At 38.8% G+C, this 25,765-nt stretch overlaps 2 protein-coding genes across 3 annotated transcripts in view; both read right to left on the bottom strand.

The window, feature by feature from the left end:
• Positions 1–6,992, bottom strand: part of arhgef12b (Rho guanine nucleotide exchange factor (GEF) 12b) — a 97,768-nt gene extending 90,776 nt beyond the window's left edge. For both annotated transcript variants that reach the window (XM_073839419.1, XM_073839421.1), the window contains exon 1: positions 5,542–6,992. In XM_073839419.1, coding sequence (XP_073695520.1) covers positions 5,542–5,573 — 32 coding nt within the window. In that variant the 5' untranslated portion in view covers positions 5,574–6,992. The remainder of the gene's footprint in view (positions 1–5,541) is intronic.
• Positions 6,993–7,471: 479 nt separating this feature from the next.
• tlcd5b (TLC domain containing 5b) lies at positions 7,472–15,217 on the bottom strand. The gene is made up of 3 exons (XM_073840928.1): positions 15,046–15,217; positions 14,314–14,507; positions 7,472–11,300 (listed from the first exon to the last, which is right to left on the bottom strand). Exons 2-3 carry the CDS (start codon positions 14,498–14,500, stop codon positions 10,768–10,770), a joined length of 720 nt encoding a protein of 239 aa, XP_073697029.1. The 5' UTR covers positions 14,501–14,507; positions 15,046–15,217; the 3' UTR covers positions 7,472–10,767.
• Between the last annotated feature and the right edge of the window lie 10,548 nt (positions 15,218–25,765).

Raw genomic sequence — 25,765 nt, 5'->3', positions numbered from 1 at the left:
ATTCAAGAAGGGGGTCTTAAAAATGGCCAAAGAATATTATTTTATTAACTTATTAATTAAGTAAAATAGTTAAATTGTGCTTTGTTGGTAAGCTATAATGTCTACTAGAATGTTAAAAATGTTCAGTGTTAAAATATCAGTGTTAATTGATTTTTTTTTCTTAGAAAAGCAAGACAAAAATGTAAAAAGCAATGGTGAAAAAAAATTGGCAAAATACATGGGGGGAAAATGCGAAAAACCGTGTTCGGGAATCGGCCTTTGGCCCAGTGTGTAATTTTGTTCGGCTTCGGCCAAGAATTTATTTCGGTGCATCCCTACTTTAAACAACCTCAATATTTGAAAAAACAAAAACAAAAACTAGACCTCTGTCTTGGTCTATGGTTAAAATAATGTTAATATTTGGAAAGTACTTTTTGAAAAGTACGTTTTGAAAAGACATACAATTGTATAGAAGTATGTACACAAATAAATGCATTATTAATTATAGAAAATGCTAAAAATAAAAGTTACACCGACTAACTTCTCACTGTAGAAAAATAGAATCAAAAGAACATTCCTCTAAAAGCCATTTCAAACTGCCTATATGGCTCTCTTATGTGAATGTGTGAATTCATACAGGATGGCCATGTCATAAAGCAACAAAGGAGCTCCATTTCTTCCCATGATGCACTGCTGGTTGCCAGCAGCTCTGTCAGGAAGAGCGTGTGGCCTGGCCCAGTTGACAGACATTGTTTATTAGTGATGTCACCACTTCCCGAGAGGGCCTCGGGGTTACAAAAAAAAAAAAAAAAAAAAAAAAGGCCACAGATCAGCGAAATGCTGTGACAAAGAGCAAGCTGTATGGTACAGCCTTCAGCAAACGTTCAGTGCCATGATTCTTGCCACAAGCTACATGAATCCACTACTACAAATAAAAACACAGACATATTTAGGTGTCTGTAAATATATATAAAAAAAAACTTTTAAAAATTCAAATCATAAGTACCATTTTCCTTTAAAAGGTATAAATAGTAACAAGATTTTTTTGCAAGAACTAAGTGTTAAGAGTCATTAAGCATTTGCTTGGTTATGAGTAATTCCTTCTTTAATTCGTTCTGGATCATTAAACATGATGTTACGGTATGTGAACTTAGTTTCCTTATTAGGTGTTTCCACAAAAAATCCACCTGTTTAGTCATCAAGGCAGTAACCCTAAGTTTCGAACACGGGCGTTACCATGAAAACCAGATACATAACTGGAGTTTCTTTCTCACACCTGCACTATTTTTAAAAACACAAAACCCTTTTGTAAAGTGTTGAGATTAAAGTGGTGACGTATAAAAGATTTCCAGGCGAAAAAGGCTTCTGACTCACTCGCTACTGCCAGACAGACAGTTATTCAGACAAATGACAAGAGCTGAGTGGAGCTTTGCTTTGGTGAGACATCTTCAGAGAAGAGACTGGAGAAGCTTTAATACAAGAATAATTCCCTTTAAAAATGCCAACGTGCCCTCTGAACTCTCTGCCAAAACTCCAGCTGTCTAGTGAAGAAACGAATGCACCATGGCAGCAAATATTGTCTAATAATGTCTATCCATCAAATAGGTTTAGTCATTTATTTATAATATACACTACCAGTCAAAAGTTTTTGAACAGTAAGAACTGCGTACCAAGCCTACATTTAATTAATCCAAAGTACAGCAGTATTTTTTTTAGTGGTGGGCCGTTATCGGCGTTAACGTGCTGCGTTAACGTGAGACTCTTATTGGGCGATAAAAAAATATCGCCGTTAATCTATTCTCAAAGTTGGGTTGGAAGCTGGGTCTATACTACGCAAGCTATGATGACTTTCACCTTGATAGATAGCGTGGATGTATACCTAGCCGAATTGCACTGTAGGGGGCGAGAACGACTCTTCGAACCTGTGTGCATGCCTACTGTGAAATTACCACATCAAACGAGACGTGCTAACATGGATGCAGCTATGAAGCCGCCAGGTTTGCTTCAGGGCAGGGGCTTTGCTAGACCCTTTTTACTGGGGCACGTGCACAATTTAATTTACTTTGATAATCCCGAAATAAAGACTTTAAACTATATGCAACAACTGAATTGACGCTTCTAAAAGCAACGCAGTTTAACCGAAGACTATGCACGCAGATATCCATGCCCGTGCGCGTCTGTGTATTTAACTGCAACGCGCACGTCGCGCAGCCTTTTACGCAGAAGTACATGCAGTGTAGGAATAGTTGGTTACACAAGTTTGTATAGTTAATTGTGTTGTAAATGCAATTGTCAAGCAGTTTGTGATGCATTTTGGAAACAGGAGATGAGCCCCTGGTCTAATGCGCCACCTGGCTTGAGAAACCCGTTCTCAAAGACTTACTTTTAGTCATTATTTGGGTAGCACACATATTCTGAATGCCTTCGACAGAATTCAAATTAGCCATTTTAATCTAGATTAATTCCAAGATTACAGTGAGATTAATCTAGATTAAAAAAATTAATCTATGCCCACCACTAATTTTTTTTATATTTTTACATATAAAAATACATACACTACCAGTCAAAAGTTTTTGAACAGTAAGATTTTTAATGTTTTTTTTACATCTCTTCTCACCAAGCCTGCATTTATTTGATCCAAAGTACAGCAAAAACTATATTTTTTACTATTTAAAATAACTGTTTTCTATTTGAATACATTTTAAAAATTATTTTATTCCTGTGATGTCAAAGCTGAATTTTTAGCATTATTACTCCAGTCACGTGATCCTTTAGAAATAAATCTAATATTCTGATTTGCTGCTCAAAAACCTTTATTATTATTATTATTATTATTATTATTATTATTATGACGATGATGTTGAAAACAGCTGAGTAGATTTTTTCAGGATTTTTGATGAATAGAAAGTTCAGAAGAACAGCCTTTATCTAAAATAGAAATCTTTTGTAACATTTTATCATTATTAAAGCATCTTTGCAAAATAAAAGTATTAATTTCTAGAATCCCTCCCCCCCCTTTACAAAAGCTTTTAATTTTGGATAAATGCTGATCTTTGTAACTTTCTATTCATCAAAGAATCCTGAAAAAAGTGTACTCAACTGTTTTAATATTAATGATTAAAAAAATGTTTCTTGATCAGCAAACCAGCATATTAAAATGATTTCTGAAAGACCATGTGACACTGAAGACTGGAGTAATGATGCTGAAATTTTAGCTTTAATCACAGGAATAAATTACATTTTAAAAAATATATTCAAATAGAAAACAGTTATTTTAAATAGTAAAAAAAAATCAGATTTTTAATGCTTTTGCTGTACTTTGGATCAAATAAATGCAGGCTTGGTGAGCAGAAGAGGTGTTAAAAAAAACATTAAAAATCTTACTGTTCAAAAACTTTTGACTGGTAGTGTATGTATTTATGAATATACTAACAACACCATGTACATACTTGTACTTTATATACTTATGTACTTAAAGTGTGTTACTGACCCAGATCTATAATTTGACTGACATATTTTAGTCTCTGTGTAGCCAGCTCAATGTATAAACCAGCCACAAATATATAATGATAAAAACAAACGTTCAGTAGCAATGAACATAAAGACAGATTACATAAAGAAGAATCTTTACACATAAAAAAACACTGATGCTTATCCGAACTTTCCTTTTCAAAATAAATAGGTCTCAAATAACATAAATAATCGTCCATCTGAGAAACGCTGATAGTAGACGGAGATGTCTACCTAAGAGCAGGTGTTCTTGCCTCTGAAGTAGACGACTTGTCTTTCCTGTTCACTATCACAGAACATCAACTTACAAACCAGCTATACCCTGCTCAGACTCTGACACATGAACTAAGAGAGTCTCAGCCCTGCTGTGCAATACGTATATGTATTGATGCAAGTTGCACGATAGATAGAATCAAAAGAGACTGTGTGTGAAAACACAGAAGTGTCGCACAACTCCACACACAGATGACAACACATTAGCTTACCCAGCATGCTTCTGTGTTTTGTTCTTTGAAACGTCTGCGACTGGTCGAGTAATACAGGTATCAACTCAAGAGGTGGAAAACCACAACAAGAGAGTCGCATTGAGGCCAGCTGTGCTCTTAAGAGCAGCATTAGCAGAACACAGCGAGATACCTGGAGTGACATACTGAACGCATATCTAAAGTGCTTCCTGTCACAAGCTGTGCGCTCACAGGTGTGCGCAATCAACACACATCAGTCAGTCCTCCGGCTTCTGAGTGACTAATGCACCATCAAAACAAAAAACAAACACACAAACCACACAAAATAGGCAGCTGCAAAGTGGGCTTGCTTAGAAAACTATTCATATACATTGAGTTCATCTAAAAGACAGTCAAGTCAATTTGTGTTGCAAGGTCATAAGGTCACCTATCAGTTCTTATCAACTCAACTAATTTGTGAGAAACAGGTTTGCCTGCACATTACACATAAAAGACCAGACAGAGTGACTTCAAATGTGACCCTGGACCACAAAACTAGTCTCAAGTAGCACATGGTAACAGCTAAAAATATATTGTATGGGTCAAAATTTTTGATTTTTCTTTTATGCCAAAAATCATTTTGATATTAAGTAAAGATCATGTTCCATGAAGACATTTTGTAAATTTCCTGCCGTAAAAATATCAAAACTTCATTTTTGAATAGTAATATGCATCACTAAGAACTTTAAAGGGAATTTTAACAATTTTGTTTTGTATTTTTGCACCCTCAGATTCTGGATTTTCGAATAGTTGTGTCTCAGCTAAATCTTGCCCTGTCCCAACCAACCACACATCAATGGAAAGCCTATCCAGCTTTCAGATGATCTCAATTTCAAAAAATTGACCCTTATGACTGGTTTTGTGGTCCAGGGTCACAAATAAAGCTGCATCATCATCACACGTATGATAATGCTATCCATCACGGTCTTTAAGACTGATTCAGCAATAAACACTGAACATTAACTTTGGTTTGGTTTCTATTTGAACATTAATTCAGATTTTCTACTCATCCATTTCAACAGGTATTATATAAAGTGTAATTGCAAAGCCATGGTGCACTGCTGTGTATTTGGATACTAAATGATTGATACGATAAAAAAAGTGTAAAATCGTTCTTCCATATTTCGACCCACAATACTATGGTGCCAAAAAAAGGTAGTAGCATTTTCAGTACATATCTGAAAATATTTGAGACAACACCCTTATAAAAAAATAAAAAAAATACTATGACAGTCATACCATGGAAAAGTTACAGTATCACATGGTATTATCATAGTATTGAATGACAACTTTTTATATACCAAAGATTTACATAGTATGCCAAGGTACTTATAAGAATACCATGGTATTACTATGGTACATGGCACTTTGTAAGTGAATTGTTTCTGTGTTTATGCCCCACAAGAACAGCATATATTTTGTTGAAGGCTGCCAGATTTATCTTAACAATACAGTGTTTTGGACATGTATAAACATCGTCATAAACTCAAGACAGGTCACTATCATTATCATAAACACAACCATGTAAATATTATATGTCATCATTTACCTCTCAGCAAGCGTGGACTGTGTGCCGCTCATTGGGCTTTCCTTTCTTGATTTTCTTCAGCTCTTATCCAATTGGCATTTTACCATGGTAAAACACCTTTGTATTTGGGCGACAAAAAAAAATAAAAAATAAAAAAAATAAAAAACCGCAGCCGGGTGGCACTTTTGAATTTTGACAGTTCCGTCTTGTATGGTAAATTCTCCTCTTGAATGAAACAGAAACAAACAGCTTATGTGTTATATTTCCACGGTTTGTCTGTGTTAGTTTCAGTAGTCTGTGTCATTTGACTGTAGCCCTAACGTACACGACACACGAGTTAGCAAAGGAAATCGATGCTAAACGCAAACACATAGATGATCAATGGAGAAAAACTCTTTCTGTTGTCTGAGACGCTTCATCATTTTCCCAGCCAAAATGCCACCACACAGACCGACAGGCTTCCCCCTCGCCTAGCTCTGTCTGGATACAGTCGCCTTTGTCGATCCCAAACCACGGCTGGAAGTAAAGCCAGAGAAACAATCTTTTGTTAAAATGTTGCCTTACGAATGAAACAGACTGTCCGGCTGCATTTTGCGTCAGTCCAAAAGCGCTGCGCTCATTTTACAGTCCCGAATGTTACTTCGTAACGTTACGTCTCGACGGTTTTCTATCATTTCCCCCACTGAAATACTTCCAACTCGGCATTCCTAAACTGAACCTAATCCCAAACGCGAAATTTACAGTACTGCAAAAAAACGTCAGTTTGCATTACAGACCACACAGTCAATTGAATTGGTGGTGTAAAGTAAGTCTGTTAACTAAATATACATCCTTTTAGGCCCCTTACACGCTGAATGGACTTTTTCCTCCAGAAGAATGTATCCTGGCCACTCCAATGTGTGGAAATCTGGGGAAATTCACTCAACCGATGGATTAAAGCATCCACACGGTTCAACCTTTCATTGCAATTCCTTCCCCTCCTAGTCCAGCTTTCAGAATTCCCATACTTTCCACTGCAAAATCGGGAGAAAACTTTACAACTCGTTTGATGTTTGCTCTAGGGGCAGCAGCAGCGGTATAGTTCCCAGTTCAGGAATTATGCTCAAAACAGCTTCGTTTCAAAGCGGCAATAAAATACAATCCAAACTTGACGGATGTGCAACACATATTTTCCTCTCGCGAACGGATCCCCCCTGTTCTTGGAGTAATTTGTTTGGAAACTTCGGTTTAGTCGGGTCCTTCCCTTCTTGTCTCCATGTTTTCCGAAATTCAGTAGTTTTTAGCCGTTCTTTTTCCAAATCTGTACACAAAGGATTCCGTCTTTATGCAAACGCAAATAAAGAAAACGCACACATGTGCGTTGTCACATATGTCAGTTTCGTGCTGTGCGAAAATATATACGATTAAGAAAAATCACAAAAATCCAGATAATTCCCGACTTTCAGTAAAATCACATCCCGGATTCCTACGCCTGCGACGCTTCACCACCTTTTGGCGTATCCTTCCGCAAACAGTAATATCGCCTCCCAATTGTTGTACTAGCCTACTAGTTGTCAGTGGTAAAGTACTGACAACTAGTAGGCGGTAAATTAAGAGCATTATTCACTCTCTTAAACCAGTAAATCAAACAAGGTGATTTACAGATTAGCCAGAGAAAACAAAGTTATTATGTTAAGTACACATTCTGATGAAGAAGCAGATCAATATTTAAATATGTATGCACATTAGAAAATAGATGTACAGAAATATATTTAGCAGAATCCACTGTAATATTCAATAAAAACATAATCTGGTCATCTGTTGTGATGAAACTTGAGAGCTAAATTATGACTTATAATCGAATTATTATACAATTAAATTGGGAGAAAATAAAAATAAAGAAAAAAATAAAAGCAATACAGAAAAACAGAGTTTGCACTAAAAGACAGACTGATACAATAAAGCTGTGATTTATTTGTCAATATTTATCAGGAGCATATTTAAATCTTTTGCGCCACCTAGCGGTTAACCAACTATAAAAATGAGCAATTGTCATTCTTGTACATAAAGCGTTCAAACCAATGAATGAATTTCATATTTCCAATGTTTGTGAACCCAGTAACATTTAGCAAAAATCCCTAATTCAAATCATGCGTTAAAAGAGATCATGACACTGGCAACTTTTCCAATTTGACACAAGAAATGTAAAATAAAATTATAATGAAACCAAAAATATAGTGTAAAAACATTTACAGTTGTGAAATGATAAAGAAATCATAAGCTGTTTTCAAATAAGTTTTTTTAAATAAGTCTCATCAAGGATACATTCTTTTGATCAAAAATACAATTTATACAAATATAATATATTTCTGTGATGCAAAGCTGAATTTAGTCATTTTAGTCATTACTCCAGTCTTCAGTGTCACATGATCCTTTAGAAATCATTCTCATATGCTGATTTATTATCAATGTTCATTTTTTTAAACCTGTGAATCTTTTTTTAGGATTCTTTTATGAATAAAACATTAAAAAGAACAGTATTTATTTAAAATACATTTTTTTAACAATATAGCCTACACTATGCTCAAACGTTTGGGGTTAGAATTTTTTTTTTCTTTTTTGATAGAAATTAATACTTTTATTCAGCAAGGATGTTTTAAATGAATAAAAAGTGATAGTAAAGACTAGATATTGTTAGAAAAAAATGTCTATTTAAAATGAACACTATACTTTTAAACTTTGTATTCATCAAAGAATCCTGAAAAAGGTATCTCAGGTTCCAAAACAATGTGAAGCAGCACATTTGTGCATTAATAATAAAAGTAATAAATCAGTGAATGATTTCAGCAATGATTTCTGAAGGATCATGTGACACTGAAGACTGGAACAGTCTGAAACAAAACTAAAATTCAGTTTTGGATTAGAGGAATAAATTACATTGTGAAGTATATTCAAATACAAAACTGTTAAATTGTAATAATATTTCACAACATTACTGTTTCTTTTTATGTTTGATCAAATGAACGCAGCCTTGATAAGCAGAAGAGATTCCTTAAAAACATTAAAAATCTTACAGATCCCAAACCTTTAAACAGCAATCTTTACAGTATTTTGTTTTGTGCAGCAAGGCCCTATTCATATGGACTCACGCATACTGTCTAAAAGATCTGCATAGTATATCACATTCTTATTTACTCTCAAAAGTTTGAGTTTTTCACATTTCAGAATTCCTCTGCTGTTTGATACAGTGGCTATTACAACTAATCACATACATATGGCTTCCTGCCTCCTGTTTAGGGTTTGTTCCAAGAGCCAAGAGAATAATACCAGTCCAAACAGGCCACACAAAATGGTTACAGAGATAGTTCACCCAAAAATTAAAATTCGGTTACAGTTTTCTTAAGTTTGTTAGCCACTGATTTCCACAGTATGAAAAAAAATACTATTGAAGTCAATGGCTAACATCAACTGTTTGGTTACCAACAAAAATATCTACTTGTTTGAAATGACTTAGTAAGTAAATGATGACTGAATTGTTCTTTTAAATTCAAAACAATAACTCAGCAGCTTTAAGGATAAACAGGTGTGAATCATACAGGAAGCCAGTGGTCTTGAAGTATGACAAGAAACCACTTGCATTTGAAAATCCACAAGACCAAGACGTTAGTGCTAAATTGAAGCTGAAATCAGCAGACAAGGTTGAGAACAGCTGGTGAAGTAACTGTGCGAGTGTGTTAAGTACAGGTTTCCAAAATTTTGAGCAGCATTGTATTTAGTCTCCAAATATCAGTGAGGCTCCTTTCCGCCTGCTGGGGAAATACATGGCTGTCTTTTGCAGTAACAGGCAATGACATTGTATAAGGACATCTTCTTCCACTGACAGGCTCAATAGCATTAGAAGATTTGTACCATGACTGTAATGCCATTGTACTGCTCTGTTTGAGTAAGTCCTGTTTGCATTTTCATGTTAATGTTTAATAGTTTATTTGAGCACTTTGGTGTCAGTCACATGATTCATATAGTCATGAATATATGCATTTATTGGGGAATTTAAAAAAAAGAACGTTTGCCAGGCCTTGAAAGTCATGAAAATGTATAAAATATTAATGTCATGGAAAAGTAATGGAAATTGGAAAAGTCATGAAAATGAATATCTTAATTTTTCAAAGAAATGTGATGGAATTTAATATAAAAAACTAATATCCTAATACGCCAGGGAAAATTAATCTTAATCTTAGTATATCATAGAAATGAATGTCATGAAAATGTATTTTATGTCATGGAAAAGTTGTGGAAATAAAAAATCTTAATATGACACATAAATTCAATGTCATAGGAAAGTTATTCAAATTAAAGCCTTAATCTGTCATGTAAAAAGTTTCAGAAATTAATAAAATTTTAATATGTTATGGAAAAGTCATGGAAGGAAATAATATCTTTGTATGTTTTCAAAAATGTGGGGAAAAGAAATAAAATCTTAATATATAGTGTAAATTAATAATATATTAATATCTCTTCAAAAAGTTGTGGAAATTAGGAAAAAATGTATATGAAATAGACAATTTGTTGAGTAATTAATCAAATTTGAGAAAGTCAGAAACGATAGAAATAGCTATTTTGGATTTAAAATTTCTATAGTTATGTTTTAGATATTTCACATTTAAAAAGGAACCCTAAAATTAACAAAATAATTCTAGCTACACTACCAGTCAAAAGTATTTGAACAGTACGATTTTATTCATCATTACTCGAGTCACATGATCCTTCAGAAGTCATTCTAATATTCTGATTTGCTGCTCGAAAAACATAACATTATATTGATTTTTTATAGTGTATAATGTTATACTAATGTAACAAAAGTGTTTTATTTCAGATAAATAATCTTTCGATCTTTCTATTCATTAAAGAATCATGAAAAAAAACAAACTCAACTGATTTAAATATTGATAATAAAAATAATTTAAAAAAGGCTTCTTAAAGAGCAAATCAACATATTAGAATGATTTCTAAATGATCATTTGACACCGGACTCCGTGACCGGTGACCGGAGACTGGAGTAATTATGCTGAAAATTTAGCTTTGATCACAGGAATAAATTACATTTTAAAATAATTTAAAAAGAAAACTTTGGATCAAATAAATGCAGGCTTGGTGGGCAGAAGAGACTTCTTTTAAAAAACATTAAAAATCTTACTGTTCAAAATCTATTGGTAGTGTACATATATCAGCAAAAAATATTTTTCCCCCAGTTCTAATGTACAAAAAGGCCTACTTCACTTTAACAGCATGTCCATTAGCATCATCCAACTTGTGCTGTTCCTTCCATCGCCTGTATTTGCTACGAGTTTTCTTGCAGGCAAAACGTGCAATGTCAATCATGAAGATCCAGGAGAGAGTGTAAATAGCCACTCCGCCGACTTTCACTATTAGTGATGGCTTCGAAGAGGCTAATTCACAATAAAGCATTCTGCTCCCAACACCAATTCGCACAGAGGCAAACAGAAGAATGAAAAGTAGGTCCACCACATCTCCAGCTAAACTGTCATAGCGGCCCATGCGCTTGAGGAACCAGCGGGCCTGCAGGAGCGGGTTGGTGATCTCGCTGCCGAAGAGGACAGCGCAGGTCTCGATGCCCGACTCACCCAGTCCTAGCGCCAGCACGATCCCAAGGATGCTCATGGTGTGGTGGGCCAGCATCACAGGACCCTCAGTACGGAAATACACACACCAAGCCATGTCAAAGAGGAAGTATCCCAAGCTAAGAACAAGAGCCAGAATCTGGAGAGATGTGTTTTCAGTGCCTGGAAGAGGAGAGTCAGAAGTCACATCCAAGTGATTCTTGAAGCTCTGACAGACAGAGGTATTAAAAAAAAAAAAAAAAAAAAATATTTAATTGACATATGCTCCTAACCCTAAACATAACCATTGGTAACCCTCTCTCTTTTTTGATTTGGTTTGACTCATATAATCAAATCAAAATGTCTCTGAATGTAATGTATCTAAATAACGCTGATTATTATATACAGTCAAAAGTTTACATACACCTTTGCAGAATCTGCAAAATGTTAACTATTTTACCAAAATAAGAGGGATCATACAAAATGCATGTTATTCTTCATTTAATACTGACCTGAATAAGATATTTCACATAAAATATGTTTACATATGGTCCACAAGAGAAAATAATAGTTAGAAAAGCTATAAAAAATGATCCCGCTCAAAAGTTTACATACCCCTGGTGAAAAAAACAGCTAAAACCAGCCTAGGCTGGTTGGCTGGTTTTAGCTGGTCATAGCTGGTCGGCAGGCTGGTTTTAGAGGGGTTTTGGCCTTTTTTCCAGGCTGGCCAGGCTGGTCAGGCTGGGAGACCAGCTAAAACCAGCTACTTCCAGCTTAAACCAGCCAATACCAGCCAACCAGCCTAGGCTGGTTTTAGCTGTTTTTTTTCAGCAGGGACACTTAATTCTTAATGTTGTTACCTGAATGATCCACAAACAGTGTTTGTTTTCTTTAGTGATAGATGTCCACGAGTCCCATGTTTGTCCTGATCAGTTAAACCACCCACTGTTACTGAGAAAAAATCCTTTAGGTCCCACAAATTCTTTAGTTTTCAGCATATTTGTGTATTTGAACCCTATCCAACAGCCATTTATTTTTATGGCAGAAAAATAAAAAAGAAGCAGAAGAAATCAGTACAAATACAATACCAGTTCCAGCACCTTCAGCGCTTGTAGCCCTAATAATAATAAATATACTTACTTACCTAATCCTCTTTGTCCCATAATAATAAATATATCTCCATCACAATACTTATACAGATAAACTGGTTTTATGCATTTAATTCAGAAAAAAACGAAAAATGTTAGTTTTATTACACCTGGTTGCTTAGTTTTTAGCTGAATCAATTGCTTATTATAGTGACATCTTGTGGCCGATTTTCACAAAATTCTATACACACATACTGTATACAGGCCCGGTTTCATAGACAGCGCTTAGCCTAAACCAGGATTATAGGCCATAGTTCAATCAGGAAATGTAAGTAATTTTTGTAAACGTGTCTTAAAAAAACATTACTGGAGTGCATCTTGAGACAAAATAAAGGCACTGTTATATTTTACGATCAGTTTACGATGCAAGTTTCTTTGAGTTGAAACAACTCAGACTTACATTTTAATCTAGGACTAGGTTTAGGTCTGTGAAACTGGGGGTTAGACAGTTTTGAGTCACGTTTTGGTCAGTTACCTGGATGTGTGGCCATGTTGGAGATACTCGGATGTAAACAACATCATTGATTGCACAGGTAATGTACTACTGAATACGTTGTTCTGTTAATTTATGCTGTCAAAACCATGGGAAAAATGTGTGGAAGCTACTAAATTATATAGAGAAGGACTTAGTGAGCAGGAAAGGGAATATTTTGACAAACTGAAGTTAATAGGTGGTAAAGATACGTACAAGCAGTATTAAGATATTAGCCTAATATGTCACCTACCTGACCGGAAATGATAAGAACAAACACAAATGTTATCAAGATTCTTGAAATCCGGATTCAGTTTGGCCAACCACCAACGCTTTTTGTTCCTCAGACAGTTTTTTGCACTTATCTCCTTGATTTGTTAAAACTTTTGTCAGTCTATAGTACTCCAGATATTTTTCCCGGTCCAACCGATTAGTACAGCCCAAAACATGAAAATAATTTAGCATTTTCAGCAGCAATAATTAGCATAATATATAAGTTTCTTTTGGGTCAGTGGCAATGTTTAAGTTCAGTGCCTCCAGTATATGGCCGTTTGATGATACGTCATGAAAACACTATTTGTTTTACCATGATGTATAAATATATCTATTTTTGTACTGTCATTAGCCTCTGAGATTTGGCCATGTTTTTTCAACATGTGTTAGGATAGCAGATATAGTTCAGCTTGCAAAAATAGGCAATAATTTACTTATATCTCTGCAATGCTTCAACAAATATATTTTTTTAACCTTTTGTCACCAAAGTGGTAATGCAAGTGTGTGCAGAGTTTCATGGAAATCGGACGAATGGCACATTTTGTCAAAGATTCATGAAAAAAAGAATTTAGCCCTTATAGTTTCAGAGTTAGGGATCAAAACTCTAGGGGTGGCCCTATAATAGACTTATTATACCTTGTTCTTTTTTTCTATTTTATTGTCCATATAAATATCACCAACTGCACCAATTCACATATTTTTTTTTACTGAGTTTGGGCCTCTGAAGAAAACTGCCGTGTTTTTTTCTCTTTGAGAATGAGCTCAGTATTTCTATATCATACATATATGATCCTTAAAAGCCTGATCAAATAGGATATTAAAGAAATTGCTCACCCAAAAATGAAAATTCTGTCATTACTCACCCTCATGTCACTCCAAACCTGTAAGACCCAAATGAAACATCAAGTCGTTATTTTTGGTTTCTTTTGTGCACCAAAAGTATTATTGTATCTGTCACGTATCTGGTCTACCCTGTCATCATGAAGTGTGGTGCAAGAGTTCATGATGACAGGGTAGACCAGATACGTGACAGTATCTTTATAACATTACGATTGAACCACACATGGACTATTTTAACAATGTCCTTACTACCTTTCTGGGCCTTGAACGTAGTAGTTGCGATGCTGTCTATGTAGGGTCAAAAAGCTCTTGAACAAAGGTCTTACAGGTTTGGAATGACATGAGGGTCGAATTTAAATTTTTGGGTGGATTAGCCCTTTAACAAATGATGTTTAGTGTTTTTTTCTATAATTTAATATATAATTTAGAGGGCTAGAACCTTACCTGAGGGCTAGAAACTTACCTGGGTGTGTGAAAGGCCATGGCCCAGCAATGTAGGCAGTCACACAGACGATCAGGATGCCATGGAGCAGAGTTACCAGCCTGCAGTTCCACTCACAATCTCTCTCACTGTTTAAGTGACACAGAAGCACATACAGAAAGAGCCAGCCAATCAGGCTGCAGCTCGTCTCCACAATCATCAAAGGCATCTCTGCACTGAAAAGACAAAATAGAGAAATATTAAGTTGTTCACAGTTGTGCAATTTCTATCTGCATCAGGATGTTGTAGTTAACTACAACTAAGCCCATTAAAAATCGAGACTTTAAATAAAATATTTAATAACATTTTTAAAATGTATTTTATTCAACTAGTTACCAAGGACACATATCTCATTTTCATGTCATGTAGCTCTGTGTACAAAAATAACTTAAATTAAACATAATGAACACTACATGCATATTTAAAAACAAAAAAGCATAAATATGCACAATTAATACAATTTTAACTCAAATTAAAATAAAAAAGGGAAATATTGTACTAATTTAAAATATTAATATATTAATCAGTAATTCAAAAATAACGCTGGTCTGCACGCAATATTGTCATTTGACAGTATTTAAAAAAAAAAAAAAATCTCTGCTGTGTGAAAGACAAAATAGATATAAAGTTCTGTGTAGCAAATATTTAAAATTTCTGTCTGCTAAATATCACCTCAGTGCTCAAATGCATTTTGCAGAAATCTTATTTACAAACCTCAAATACGACTCATGCGTTAGAACCTAAACATCCTGGTAAATCCATGAAGTAGCTTCAGGCTTCCTCTCAACCCATTGCATTCTCAGTTCATTGCAGTGTCATATCAGGACATCCAACTGCGAGTGACATCCCCGACAGAAAAGTCCTGAAAGTGGTGTGACACGACAGACACAATTACAGTGTAAAACTACAATGCTTCTGATTGCTCACTTCCTCTTCTCTATGCGGCCTCAAGCGGCTTGAGCCTCTTATGAGATTAGACTTGTCACTCCTAATATACCCCTAGATAAATTCCACACTGCATTCATGGGCCATTTGTCTGCCCATCCTGTGACCTAACAGTGGGGTGATTTGTGCCTTTATAAAGTTCCAGCTTCAATTTCATTCAAGCTCTACTGTAGTAAGGAGGGAACTGGGAATTGCGCCAAGGAGGGAAGTATTGTGCAATGTCTTAGTGTCAGGTGCTGGAAGGACATTACTTATAAGACACAGGATTACACCGCGTTCCAAATTATTATGCAAATGATATCTTTCTCTGGTTTTCATAATTAGTCAATGCAAATGACAGTCAGTATAATTTTTTAAGTCATCAACCATAGGGTATAATTCGAATTTTATTGAACAAACCTCCTAATGATAACAGTATTTATTTCAAAAATAAAAAACTGAAAATGCACTGTTCCACATTATTATGCACAACAGAGTTAAAACATTGTATAGGTTGTAAAGAACTGAAAATGGGCATTTGCTGAATTTGCAGCATTAGGTGGTCATATTTACTGAAATCTAAATCTATTTCAATCAAAAACATCCTAACTGGGCAAGTTACATCTTACCATAGGACCCCTTCTTTGATATCGCTATCACAATTCTTGCATCCATTGAATTTGTGAGTTTTTGGAGAGTTTCTGATTGAATTTGTTTGCAGGATGCCAGAATAGCCTCCCAGAGCTATTCTGTGATGTGAACTGCCTCCCACCCTCATAGATCTTTTGCTTGAGGATGCTCCAAAGGTTCTCAATCTGGTTGAGGTCAGGGGAGGATGGTAGCCACACCATGAGTTTCTCATCTTTTATGCAGATAGCAGCCAATGACACAGAGGTATTATTTGCAGCATGAGATGGTGCATTGTCATGCATGAAGATGATTTTGCTACGGAAGGCACAGTTCTTCTTTTTGTACCATGAAAGAAAGTGGTAAGTCAAAAACTCGACATACTTTGCCGAGGTCATTTTAATACCTTTAGGGATCCTAAAGGGGCCAACCAGCTCTCTCCCTATGATTCCGGCCAAAAACGCCACCTCCTTGTTGTGGTCGCAGCCTTGTTGGGACATGTTCCATCCACTACTCCATCCATCTGGACCATCCAAAGATGCACAACACTCATCAGTAAACAAGACTGTTTGAAAATGAGTCTTCATGTATGTCTGGGCCCACTGCAACCGTTTCTGCTTGTGAGCATTGGTTAGGAGTGGCCAAATAGTAGGTTTATGCACAACTGCAAGCCTCTGGAGGATCCTACACCTTGATGTTCGCGGGACTCCAGAGGCACCAGCAGCTTCAAAAACCTGTTTGCTACTTTGTAATGGCATTTTAGTAGCTGCTCTCTTAATCTGATGAATTTGTCTGGCAGAAACCTTCCTCATTCTGCCTTTACCTGCACGAACCTGTCTGTGCTCTGAATCAGCCTCAAATCTCTTCACAGTACAATGATCACGCTTACGTTTTCGTGAAATATCTAATGTTTTCATACCTTGTCCAAAGCATTGCACTATTTGACACTTTTCGGCAGCAGAGAGACCTTTTTCTTTCCCATAATTGCTTGAAACCTGTGGCCTGCTTAATAATGTGGAACATCCTTCTTAAGTAATTTTCCTTTAATTGGGCTCATTTGGCAAACTATCTATCACAGGTGTCTGAGATTCATTTCAGTGATCCAAAGAGCCATGAGACACAATACCATCCATGAGTTTAATTGAAAAACAAAAAACTGTGTGTTTATGACACTTACATACAATTTGCATAATAATTTGGAACGCGGTGTAGTGTGATAGTCACAGTGCACGTCAACAAGACTGGGATACATTACTGCTAGTAGAAAAAAAGTTTGTGGAATTTGAGCAAAGTAATAACCACCTAAAAGACGTCAAGCTCCTTCATATCTTCTTAAAATCTTCTTTTTGCAGTGAAGCCACAGAGGAAACATTTTATGGTTCCCAAAAGAACCATTCAGTGATCACTTCCTAAAACAACCATGTTTTTCTAAGTGTAAAGACATTTTGATCATCTAAAGAATTCAACATTTTGTGTATTGGAAAGATTCCATAGACGTTAAACCAGCTGAATGTGGTTCAGTGCATTTTTGCGACTTTGGAACCACCTGCAGTAAAGTGTGTGAAACTAACTGATGCAAATATAAGACTGTAGTAATTATTTGTATTCGGCTGCAAAATTGCATACTTCTCTACTATATACAATATATGTATATAGTAAAACAAGTATATGAACTGAGGAGTATATCCAAATTCACAGTATAAAACAATAGCCAAATATAGTTGCAAGCAGCGATTACCGTTTATGCCCCTCTTTTTTTTCATGTGACCTCACGATTCAGCTTTTACATATGTGTGGTGATTTTGGCAAAGATATCTCATTCCTTTCAAAAGTTATTCAGTCATTTTAGTTCTCTAGCTTTAGCTCTGCTCCTTTTGAACGTTTTAATGGGCTTGTGACAAATGGTTTAGGAGTTATGAGCGATTTTGTACTTTTGATCACTGTAGTGCCCCATCAGGCCAATTGGGGCAAGTCTTGGTGACGTTGTAGACGTAGCAGTAAAGCAATCCACACTTTTCGTGGAATTTCATGCCATCTCATCAAACTTACAAACTTCCAGAGCAGATGTTTAATAGGAGATCAGAAGACTTATCAGAAGTCAGTTACCATCAGAATGATTTTGAAAATGTTTATGTTTAGACTTTATGGGCTTTTGGAAATATCTGGACAGGCACCTTTTTCAATGGCTCATTTATTGCTTCTCAAAGGGTACATTTCAACATTTTGTGATAATTATTGATTTAGAGAGTCCAGAGAATTGCACTGCCGTGATTTTTCCCCGAGATTGAGCAAAAAAACTAGGACATGTTCACAAAAGTAGATTTTTTTAGATTTTCTCAATCATTTAACTAAAGGTTTGATTCACAGTCAAGTCAAGTCAAGTCACCTTTATTTATATAGCGCTTTCAACAATACATATTGTGTCAAAGCAACTGCATAGTATTTAAACAGCACAATAGTGTTTAAGTAACGCATTATTGTAAACAATCAATTTTCAGTTAAAGGCAGTCCATCAATGAATTCAGTGATATCATCGTCAGTTCAGTTCAAATAGTATACGATATCGCTGGAAAGTGTCCCCAACTAAGCAAGCCAGAGGCATCAGGTACATCAGGTGTTATGGGAAGTGTTTTCGGTTCCGGTTGACCTAATTAATGCAGCCTAACAATCCTTTAACAGATTTGAATTATAGGAATGTGTTAATGTTTTTATGTGTAAGCCAGGTTAAAGAGATGTGTCTTTAATCTAGATTCAAACTGACAGAGTGTGTCTGCCTCCCGAACAGTGTTAGGTAGATTGTTCCAGAGTTTAGGCGCTAGATAAGAAAATGATCTGCCACTGGCAGTTGATTTTGATATTCTAGGTATTATCAAATTGCCAGAATTTTGAGAACGCAGCAGACGTGAGTGAGTCAACAATATAACTTTGCTAACATTGTTTAATTATTATCAGTCAGTTAATGGTCACAGACATTTTTTTTTGAATAGGCGGAATTTACACATTGATTAACTTCAATTCATGCAATATAACCCAACTTCAAAACATTTACATTTTTTACTGTGTATTTCTATCAACAGGTAAATAGATAAGCGTTGGGTATAATTAATTATAAAATAGTTTAGTTCGTTTTCTAACTTGCCCGACATTAAATATATAGTTATATATGTATACATTTAATTGTTAATGAACACTTACATTTTTTAGTCAAGGGTCTAATATGCTCTTGACAAAACAACTTATATAGGTCTGTAAAATCTAATTTATCTGTATTACAGAAGAATCAAACAAACAGGGATAGTTGGACAAACAGATTTAAAAGGGCACAGGGAATTACAACATTATTAAAAACAGTTTTAATAATTTTAAATTTTTTCTTTTTGTTGTAAGTCATCTTTTGCCTAATAATTTAGAGCATTATCAACATGTCCATGTAAACTACATAATGCAAAAGAGAAAATATCCTACAATGAAGACAAACCTGTGCCAACACCCCAACCACTCCCACAGAGGATGTGGGAGCACATTGGTGTCCCAAGGAATACCGTAGGCTTTTAAAGCTGACCTCAGTCTGCACCTAATTCCTGAAACGATTTGAGGCCTTTATCACAATAAATGTCATTGAATGTATGAACACCTGCATCCGACCAGGCTTTAAAAACAAAGGGTTTGTTACCTGTGCATAAATGATTATTATGCCATAATGGAGTTGTCTTGGTATATAAAAAGGGCCACCCATAATTTTCTCAACCTTTTTCTATGCATCAAGTGAATATTCAATAATTGGTCCATAAGTTTTCTTTAAGGATTTTGAAATACCTGAAAAGGGGATATCTTGTAAGCAAACATGATGGATAATATTCACCTCTAGAACCCACCAAGGAATTAACCCAGGTTTTGATTGCCCTTATTTGAAAAGCTAAATTATTTCAAAATTAGGAAATGACAGATCTCCATCTAATTTCTTACACTGCATCGTCTTAAGTCAGATTCTCCATGCTAAGTTACTCTTCAGCTGATATAACTTAAACTAGAGTCATCTGATATTGAAGTTAGCTAGCCCCATTTAGCAAACCTAATTTCACAAGTGTTGTTTTTTTTCCGCTGATAATGAAAATAATTGTTGTGCTAACATTTAAACCACATGAGTCTAATGGCAAAGAAAGGGATCAATTATAACATTTAAACAAAACGTGATCATTAATTATTAGCCTAGTAACTTACCTGGACAGTTGTTTGAGTGCAATGAGAAGAATTCACCCAAACGCAAAAAGCATCTCCATAGCAACAGACGCTGAGTATCATGTGTATTGCTGGCACCCACTATCCAAAACTTTTAATATCAAGCAAATGAAATATGAACAAATCCCTTTGTAAAAACCTTCAGGATATAGACAAGAATAAAAACGTTTGGTTTGGTGTGTGTAAGTGCTACTGAAGTGGAGATTTATGGCTCAGTGTAGGAGAAAAAACGTCTAGGTTACGTATGTAACCTCTGTTCCCTGAGGACAGGGAACGAGACGCTGCGTCCTGGCGGACACTATGGGAACTGCCTTCAGCATGACCGGTTCTGAAACAAGCTATAGAACAACGACAGTGAACTTGACACTGGCCGGCGCCAGCCCGTGACGTCATCAACAGGCGCCTGCTAGTATAAAAGCAGGTGCCTGAGAGCACAACACCATCTTTTTGTCGGACGGAGGTCTGTGCAGGGCCCGAGGCATGGCCCCGAGACGCAGCGTCTCGTTCCCTGTCCTCAGGGAACAGGGGTTACATACGTAACCTAGACGTTCCCTTCCGGAGGGAACTCTACGCTGCGTCCTTGTGGACACTATGGGAACGTTTATACCAACGCTGCCATGCCGAGGGATAAGTGATCAAACTGACTGAACGAGGAGTCAAGAAGGAAAATCACCCCTGCTTCAGCGAGAGTCGCTGGGGCCCAGTGACCTGCCACGGCTAGCTCGGCTACCTGTGCACGTAACTCTCAAGCGTGGAGGCCTAGAGGAAGCCTACTACACTTAGCTCTCTAAGTGATGGAGCTCATAAACGCCCTGTCTTAATGGGCGGAGTTTTAGGGAATGGAGGTCTCAGCAGAGCGAATGTCTGCTCTAGGGACCTGACAACATTCAGTGCTAACAGGTATAGGTGCTATACTCGACACTGGGGGTATTCAGTGAGGCTGAATAGCCTGTGCAACAAAAACTACCCGAGTGGAGCTTTTGCTCAGAGGGAATCTTCAGAGTGGAGGTCTCATGACCTAACTACACTTGACACTGACGATGGTCTGTGAGGCTGAATAGCCTCTGCAGCAGGCCTGTCTAAGTGGAGATTTTCTGAGGAGTGGAGGCTTCGACGAAAGGAAGCCTGGCAACACTCTTCGCCTTCCAGAGAGCAACTCTAAGAATGGAGGTGCCGTGACACCTCTACACTCAAAACCTGGAGGTAGTCAGTGAGGCTGAGTAGCCTGTGCAGCAGAACTACCTACAAGGAGTTCAGAGGAGTGACTGCTTCAAAGGAAGCCAAAAAAGCACTCTGTGTCTTGCAAAGGAAAACTCTAAGAGTGGGGGTCTCGTGACCCATCTACACTTCAACACTGAGGGTAGTCAGTGAGGCTGAATAGCCTGTACAGCAGAACTACCTGAGTGGAGTTTCTGCAAAGTGGCGGCTTTGGTAAGAAGAAGCCTGGTACCACTCTGCACCCAGCAGAGGACGACTCTAAGGATGGAGGTCTGTGACCTATCTACACCCAATACTAGAGGTAGTCCGCGAGGCTGAATAGCCTGTGCAGTCGGACTGCCTACTTCTAGTGAATCTCTGGAGGCAACGAAGGACTCTGAGTGAGTCTAGAGAGTGGAGGCTTCTGAGAAGAAGCCTAACAACACTTCATAGAAGGAAGACTCTAAGAGTGGAGGTCTGATGACCTAACTACACTTCAACACTGATGGTAATCAGCGAGGCTGAGTAGCCTATGCGACAGTACCTAAGTGGAGTCTGGTGGCAATGTTCTGCGAGCAGAAGAAGGACTCTAAGAGTGGAGGTCCCATGACCTACTACACTTCAACACTACAGGTGTTCATCGAGGCTGAATAGCCTATGCGACAGTACTACCTGAGTGGAGTCTGGAGAGTGGAGGCTTTCAAGAGAGGAAGCCTGACACACTTCCGTGCTTAGCAAAGAAGAACTCTGAGAGTGGAGGTCTCATGACCTATCTACACTCTAACCCTGAAGGTAATCCGCGAGGCTGAATAGCCTGTACGACAGAATTACCTTTGTGGAGCTCTTCTGGAGAGTGGAGGCCGGAAGAGGCGTCAACACTCAATCCTGCTAGCAGTGCTATCTGGATTGGAGTTGGAAAAACTAAAAAGGTTTTGTACGAAACCAACTCAAGAAATGGGAACGGAGGTTTACCTGCGTGGCCCACACCGTAAAGGATTTAAAAAAGGACCCGCCAGTGGGGGAAGACCTTTACCACTAATGTGGATTTGAGAAAAATGCGTAAACGCATTTACCACTCATGTGGATTTTAAGGAGTGCTCAAGGACTTGCGTGAGTAAACACCACAAATGTGGTTTTAAGTAGGTGCCCAGGCATAGCGAGAGGATCACCAGACTGCAGTCTCTAGGCGATAACAAAGCCTGAAAGCGGAGCTTCTGGAGAGGGGAGGCTTCAGCAGAAAGACTCTCTAAAGCGAGAGGAGGCCTACGACGCTCTCCTTAGGGAAACTCTTCAGAGTGGAGGCCTCAAAGTGAGACGCTCTAAGCGAGGGGAGGCCTGACTACACTCGACGCTCAAAGAAATGGCAAATACTCACAGTAGAGCAAATAATGAAAAATAGCATTTATCACCTAGCTCTGTGTAGTGGAGGCTCCGAGACTGCATCTCTAGAGAGAGAAGCCTGCAACACTAATTTTTTGGTGAGTGGAAGACAGCACTCCCCCCAAAAAATAGTCAGCGAGGCACCCATGGGCCTGCTAGCTGCTATAACTGTGAGAGTGAAGGTCTCAGTACTGTGGTTGTGACAGAGAGGAGACCTATTACACTGTGCTTATCAAAGGAGTTGAAAAAACTTAAGGGTTTTGGAACCAACTCGAAAATGGGCACGGAGGATTTCCCTGCGTGGTCCAACCGTAAAGGATTTCAGAAAGGATCCTGCCTTTACGGGAGGGAACCTTACCATAAGTATGGATTTTAGTGAAGTGCCTAAGTAGTGCACTTACCACTCACGTGGTTTTTAGGGAATGCTCAAAACAACTTGCGTGAGTAATCACCACTAACGTGGATTTGAGGAGGTGCTCTAAGCGTAGCGAGGAAGACACCTATATTATTCCCGGGCAATAGCAGAACCCGGAAGCGGAGCTTTCAGCGAGGGAGGCTTTAATGGTTACAGGCTCTCTCGAGCGCAACAAAGCCTGACGACGCTCAGCTGAGGAAGCTCTATCGAGTGGAGGCCTTGGTATGCACACCCTCTCGAGGAAGGGAGGCCTAACTACACTGAATGCTTGTAGTGACAGGTCCACGAAAAGGGCTCATATACAGAAAAGTAGAGCTGCAATATTGTGTTTCGGCCTGTATTTCTGGAGAGTGGAGGCTTAACAGAAATACCTCACACAGAGGGAGCCTGGCGACACTCAAACCAATAAAAGCTCTCATGAATGGAGGTCTAAGAATGACCTGGCTACATTCAACGCTAAGAAGTATTATCTTTATATGTCTCTCTTTACAGAGGACTTCACAGAGAGGAGGCCTGCTACACTCAGGCCTGCTACACTCAATTCTGGCAGATTGGGTTTTAGTCACAATACCAGAAAATAATTTAGCGAGGCCCAGAATGGGGCCTAACAGCCAAATATATAAGATTTCTACTTAAAAGCGGGGCTTTTTAAAGAGAGCGGAGGCTTCAGTAAAACATCTCTCTCTCAGAGAGGGAGCCTTGACGACGCTCTGTTCACCCTAACACACAAACTCCTAGGAGTGGAGGTCTCACATGTGTGTATATGAATATACATAGGGAAGGTACCTGACTACACTCATGCAAAAAGAGTATTACTCTTAGCAGGGTTTGAGCGAGCGGAGGCTTCAGCAGAGCGATTTTTTTTTTCGCTTGAAGCAGCTTAACAACGCTCAAGAGGGTTTTTATTACATATTCTCGTATGTATATGTATGTTGGATCATGTCTATACCAAGCTTACTCTAGCGGAGGTTTCAAACCTGCCAACGCTTTAACCCAAGAGGGGATTTCTACGAGTGGAGGTCTCTACACACTGTTTTCTTTTATAAAACGAGGGGAGACCTGGCTACACTCGGCACTTGGTGGCAGTAGAACTCAAGAGGAGCTCGAAAACTGCAATAACAATCACCCAAGCGGAGCTGGTAGACAAAAGAAAACATACACATACATATTTGAATATTTTATTAAAGTGTCTTTACTGTTCACATACCGGGCCATCAGATTGAGTATCAATCTCATCATCGGCCCAGCCCCAGAGTCTTTGGCGAGGGGGAAAAGAAGGGGCAGGTAGCCGAACGGACGTGAGGGGAACCGGAGAGGAGACTCTAGGTACCCGATCCAGGCCTGCCGCCACGCCGGCGCTGGATCGTCTCCCTTAGATCCCCTCTCCTATGCCGCGCATCACGCCTCCTCTGGGACCGACTCCTCCCAAGGGGAGGGCCCCGAGTGGCCACACTGGCGACCTGGCCTCGTCTCTGGCCCTTGGACCAGGACGGGCCTGGTTTTCCCCGGTGTTCAGGTGGGGGCGTGGACCGACGAGGAATACATGACTTGAAAGCCGCCGAGCGCGCCTTCGCCTCTCTGAATCTCTCGGCCACCGCCTCGACGGATGTGCCGAACAACTCAGATGGCGAAACTGGCGCATCGAGGAGAAAGCGTTTCTCTTTCTCCCCGATGTCCGCCAGTTTCACCCACAGATGTCTCTCTGTGGCCACCATAGCCGACATGGACCTGCCCACTGCGGTCGCTGTCTGCTTGGTGGCCCTCAGAGAGAGGTCTGTGGTGCGGCGCAGCTCAGCCACCTCCTCCGGGGAAAGCCCCAGACCACGGTCCAGATCTTTCAGCAGATCAGCCTGGTACGCCTGCAACACTGCCACCATGTGCAGAGCAGCACCAGCCTGACCCGCTGCCGCATATGCCCTGCCGTTCAGCCGAGATGTTTCTTTCAACGGCTTGGAAGGCAGGGTCGGAGCCTTCAGGGTCGATGTCCCTCCCGCTGAGAGATAGTTCGCAAACATCTGCTCAATGGGGGGCATCGAAGCATATCCACACTCCAGCATTCCCTCGACATCAGCATAGTTCACATGCTGATGCCTGTGAATGCGGGCTGAATATGGCCTGTCCCATGCCCTCTCGATCTCTTTATGCAGATCAGGAAGGAATGGGAGGCTCACGGGAGTTGGTTTGTCATAGCCGGGAAGAAACCGCTCGTCCAGTCTACCCAGGGCGGCCTCTTCCCTAGCGGGCTTCCACTGAAGGTCTAAACGGGTAGCCGCGCGGGCCAAGATAAGACATCAACTCCTCATATGCGGGGCAGGGAGGCTGTATGGACTCAGAGAGCTCATCTTGTTCCATCTCAGCCTCCTGCTCGCCCTGGCTTGAAGCCAAAAGAGCACTCGCTGCAGGATCGGAAGATGTGAGAGACAACACATCTTCCGCTAGCAGCGCATCCTCGTCTCTGGCTGACGGGCGCGAGAGACTAACCCCTCTCTCAAACTCGTCAGCCAGCTCCACCTGTGATCCCCACGATCTCAGCCGCCAGGCAGCCTCAGCTGCCGCGGGACCGGAGCCGCGTGGGGAGGATGGATGTCCCAATTCCCTCGAGAAAAGGGACAAACGAGAACGGAGTTTCTTCATGGTGAAACTCTCACAGTG

The sequence above is a fragment of the Garra rufa genome, chromosome 5 (assembly GCF_049309525.1).
Source record: "Garra rufa chromosome 5, GarRuf1.0, whole genome shotgun sequence".
Lineage (NCBI taxonomy): Eukaryota > Metazoa > Chordata > Actinopteri > Cypriniformes > Cyprinidae > Garra > Garra rufa.
Note: the sequence above shows the minus strand (reverse complement) of the source record. Positions and strands in the feature narration are given on the sequence as shown.

Coding starts and splice junctions, on each gene's coding strand:
- tlcd5b (XM_073840928.1), bottom strand. CDS start 14,500: ATGCCTTTGATGATTGTGGAGACGAGCTGCAGCCTGATTGGCTGGCTC. Junction 11,301..14,313: donor ATGGCCTTTCACACACCCAG/GTAAGTTTCTAG, acceptor CTCCTCTTCCAG/GCACTGAAAACACATCTCTC.